We start from the raw sequence: 4,796 nt of genomic DNA on the forward strand, positions 1-4,796 counted from the left end.
CTCTCTCTCTCTCTCTCTCTCTCTCTCTCTCTCTCTCTCTCACACACACACACACACACACATTTTTTTAATTTTATTTTTATGTGTTTATCTGTGCACTATGCATGTGCAGTGCCCACAGAAGCCATAAGAGGACCTACCACCATTCCTAGGACTGGAGTTACAGGTGGTTGTGAGCTACCAGGTTGATGCTGGGAATTGAATCCAGGTCCTCTGGAAGAACAGCACATGCTCTTAATCGCTGAGCATCTCTCCAGACCCAGAAATAGACAGGCAGGCAGGCAGGCAGGCAGAGACAGAGTGCTTGCTGGTAAAAAGCCTGTGGCTGAGGCAGTTCTGAGTTCTCATAAGGAAGCTTCTGTGCTGCCTTGTTAAGTGGACATGATGCCTGCCAAGCTGCCTCCCAGGAAACCATGGTTCTGTCCCAAGACTAGTGCCGCAGTGCTCTCTCTACAGCGGACAATGGCTCAGAAGGAGTCAAAGTGCAGAGAGGAAGTGAGAAGTGACAGCTCAGTCACAACAGGACACCAGAGGAGGGCCAGCAAGGCTCTAGATTAGAGACCAGACACGACACGGCAGGTGCTCCCTTGAATTCACATGAGCTATGTATGAATGCCTTCGTAATCCCTGCACAAGACTGTCTGCCAACATCCTGCCATGAAAGGGGAGGTGGTCACGAGGTCCCACCCTTCCTTGAGGTGGAAAAGACAGTTTCTTGAATGGTAAAGCCACCCATAAGATGCCCAGGCTCATGTCAGCAACCACATGAACTCATTTACTACAAAAGGTAATAAAGTAGAAAGAGGACCAGCTGGGAAGAGAAACAGAATTAATGAGAATGGAAGTGGGGCAAAAGGGAGTAATGAAAAGGAATATAAATCAAAATTATATGCATGTATAAAAATATCATAATAAAACCCAGTATAGTTAATAAACACTACTTTTTTTTTTTTTTTTTGAGACAGGGTCTCTTGATCCTAAAACTCAAAGATCTAACACTCCCCCGCTTTTCCTTGGTTTTTAGAGACAAGATTTCTGTGTAGCCCTGGCTGTCCTGGAACTTGCTCTGGCCTCAAACTCAAATACCCACCTGTCTCTACCTCCAAAGTGCTGGGGTTAAAGTAATGTGCCACAGCTGTAAATAAATAAATTTTTCTCTCTCTGTCTTTCTCTCTGTCTCTCTTTCTCTCTCTGTCTCTGTCTCTCTCTCTCTCTTTTTAGTTTTTTAAGACATGGTTTCTCTGTGTAGCCTTGGCTGTCCTGGAACTGACTCTGTAGACCAGACTTGCCTCAAACTCAAGAGAGAGCCACCTGCCTCTGCCTCCTGAGTACTGGGATTAAAGGTGTGTGCTGCCACTGCCCAGTTCCAGATCTACTGTTCTACAGGCAAAACCTTATCCCTTAATTTTTTTTTTAGATGAATTTAACTTACTAAATTAAACTTTTCTGTTGCTTTCTGAGATGGGGGTCTTGTCATGTAGCCTTGGTTAGCCTAGAATTCTATATATACTAGGATGACCTTGAAAGTGAGAGCCACCTGTCTCTGCCTTTAAAGGCCTGTCATCATGGCTGACTAAATCAAGTTTTTATATGAATAACTGGTTTGGGCATGATGGCATACATCTACAATCCCAACCCTTGGAAGGTAGAATTAGGTTCATGGCTAGCCTAGTTTGCATAGTGAGATACAGATCTGTCTGCCAAGGCTATAAAGAATAAAACTGACCAGCCTGGTCTACAAGAGCTAGTTCCAGGGTAGGCGCCAAAAAAGAAAGAAAAAAAAAAGGAAAAAGAAAAAAAAGATAGAAAAAAACCCACGAAGCTTAGTCATCTGCCACAGTCTGCAGTCACTACCAGCTGGCTTTCTGAATTAATGCCTTATATATTCTGAACCTTTAATATAAATGGAATCATACAATATAAACCGTTTTCTGACTTAGTCAAATGTTTCAGAGTTCCCTCTGCCCTCCATGGATGCAGTGAGCGTGTGCTGGGCTTCCGCTGGTGGACACTGGAGTTGTGTGTCCACAGTGCTGCTCTCCACACTGTGAGCTTCTTCTCCCTTGTTAGACATGAGGCCTTTTTCCTAACAGCACACGCTCCACTCTGTGCATTAGTCAAGTCTCACTACGTGTCTGATGTGAACTGAGCTCATTCGTTGTCAGGGTCTCTTTCTATTCTCCGAGCCATGGCTGCCTAGTCTGGCCTCAAACTCCTGGGCTTCGGCAATCCTCCTGCTCAGCCTCCTAACACACACTTGTGGCTAACTTTGCCTACTTTTCAATTAGGTTAATCCTTTTAAAATCCTGTGGGTTTTTTTTTTTTTAATTCTTTAAAGAACTTTACAGACCAAACTGGCTTCAAATGCAGGAATCCTCCTGCCTCTGACTCTTGAGTATAGTTCTGAGCAAGTTTAACAATTTTTTATGAGGTAGAAATACAGTATCTTTTTTTCTTTATTTCCTGAGACAGGGTCCTGGCTGTCCTGAAACTCACTTTGTAGACAAAATTGGCCTCAAACTCACTGAGATCCACCTGCCTCTGTCTCCCAAGTGCTGGGATTAAAGGTGTGCGCCACCACTGCCTGGCCAATATCATTTTTTTGTTTGTGGAAATCCAACTATTAGTGAGACCATTACTTCCCACGTGTGCTAATTTTTATGTCAACTTCACAGACTAGGATCATTTGGGAAGTGGGAACCTTAATTGAGAAAATGCCTCTACTGAAGTATCTGTGGACAAATACTTGGGACATTTCTTAACCACTGATTGATGAGGATGTGCAGTGGTCCTGAGCTGTATAAGAGAGCAGGCTGAGCAAGTCATGAGGAGTAAGCCAGAAGGCAGACAGACTTTCTCTACAGAATCTGCCATCAGTTCCTGCCTCTGCTTCCCTCGACAGTGATCTACAATATGAAAGCCAAATAAACCTTTTCCTCCTGAGGTTGGAGGAAATTTCATCACCACAAGAGAAATCATAGCAAAGATGATGCTCAATGAGATTGGTGTCATTTTTTGTCAAAATCTATTAATTATAAATGGGCATCACAGTTCCTGCCTAAAGTCCTAATACTTAGGAAGCTGAAGAAGGAAGATGACGTGTTAGAGGCTAATCTGGACTACATGGCAAGATCTTATCTCAAAATAAATATACTGGTGCTTATAGATGTTCTGGATTATTCTGAGGTTCTCAATTCTTCACCATGGTAGCACTAAACTCTCTTGGTGACAATAATTTCATACTATGTTTTAAATTCTTTTCAATTTTTGGAATTCTAGGTCTCTTATTATTTCTTTATAAATTTTATAACCATCTTGCTGATGTTTGGGGGGAGATTTTGATAGCAGAGTCAAGAGAGAAGCCATGGATCCTCTGCCTGAGACGGACGCCAGTTAGAATCTCCGGTAAGCCACTGCTGCGTGGCGATACACAGATTAATGGAGATGGGTTAAACTAATATGTAAGAGTTAGCCAATAAGAAGTTAGAGCTAACGGCCAAGCAGTATTTTAATAAATACAATTTCTGTGTGATTATTTCGGGGCTAAGCTAGCTGGGCGGCCAGGACAAACAAGCAGGCCTCTCCATACAACAGAACCTCACCTTGGAGTTATTCCAAAAGAGGCTCTCAAATGCTCAGCAGTAACTCCTGAAAGGAGACCAGGCCAAATGTACTAGGATAAATCCCCCTGAAAAAGCTGAGTCTCTGCCCATAGCAACAGGTGACCCTTGCTGTAAAGTTAGAGGATAGGTACTTTACTAAATTTGTAAAACATGAATGTTAACGTGTGTGCATTATAATCTTAGCAACCAGCTGCAAAGGCTTAAATTTTCCATCTTTAACTGGAATAATCATTATATATTATAAAAGTACTCTTGATTTTAAATAATTAAACCAGAGAATACAAAATACAAAACATAAACATTTCTCTGTGGGTACCGTGAAACACAACTTACTGATACACACAGTCTATTTCAGGGTGGGCAGGGTGTGCTGTTGTGACTAAACTGAGATCTTGGGTATGCTAAGCAAATGCTTTACCAAGTTACACTCTCCAGCTCAAGCTATTATTTTTGTGTGGTGTGATAATCAAACACAGGACCTTGATTGGTAAATCCCTAGTCTCTTTTTAAAGAACTAATCTGAAAAAAATCCAGAGAAAGTTATAACAGATGCCTCTTACCTCATAAATGTTGGGGTGCCACATTTTGGTCAAGAATCTGAAGGTAGGTGGTGAATATGGGTAGTCAATAGGAAATTTAATATGTGCCTGCAAAAGAAAAAAAATAATGCTAATAAATAAGACAAGTTGTTCATTTGTCTAATAGTTCCCACTACTATATCCCAAAGAAAGAGAGCTCCTTTCTACAGATCAGGTTCCCGAGAAGTCACAGCACCAGGGTTATCAGAATGTTCTTTCAGTAGATCATCAAATATTTGTGTCTTGGCTAAATGACCCAAATATTATCATTTTTATGAATAAAAATTCAGCTCACAGGAAAGAAAGGTAAGAGATGTTCCAAACACTGAGGCTGCTGTCCCTGCATCCAGAGGTGCGCCCTATCACTAAGTTAGTCCCCATTCTCCACTACCACTATTTTTTTAAAGATTTATTAATTTATTAATTATGTACTATAAGTAGTATTCTATCTGCACATATACCTGCAGGCCAGAAGAAGGCATCAGATCTCATTATAGATGGTTGTGAGCTATCATGTGGCTGGGAATTGAACTCAGGACCTCTGGAAGAACAGCCAGTGCTCTTAACCTCTGAGCCATCTCTCCAGCCCGCTACC

The 4,796-nt window shown here is 41.7% G+C and overlaps 1 protein-coding gene across 1 annotated transcript in view; it reads right to left on the bottom strand.

Moving 5' to 3' along the window:
* Ube2r2 (ubiquitin conjugating enzyme E2 R2) overlaps positions 1-4,333 on the bottom strand; it is a 21,610-nt gene extending 17,277 nt beyond the window's left edge. Inside the window, exon 1 of the mRNA XM_050156140.1 lies at positions 4,184-4,333. Within this exon, the coding sequence (XP_050012097.1) occupies positions 4,184-4,207 (24 nt within the window). The 5' untranslated portion in view covers positions 4,208-4,333. The remainder of the gene's footprint in view (positions 1-4,183) is intronic.
* Positions 4,334-4,796: the final 463 nt, after the last annotated feature.

Source organism: Alexandromys fortis, unplaced genomic scaffold (assembly GCF_014885135.2).
Source record: "Alexandromys fortis isolate MF-2015 unplaced genomic scaffold, M_Fortis_MF-2015_v1.1 scaffold_92, whole genome shotgun sequence".
NCBI classification, from domain to species: Eukaryota; Metazoa; Chordata; class Mammalia; order Rodentia; family Cricetidae; genus Alexandromys; species Alexandromys fortis.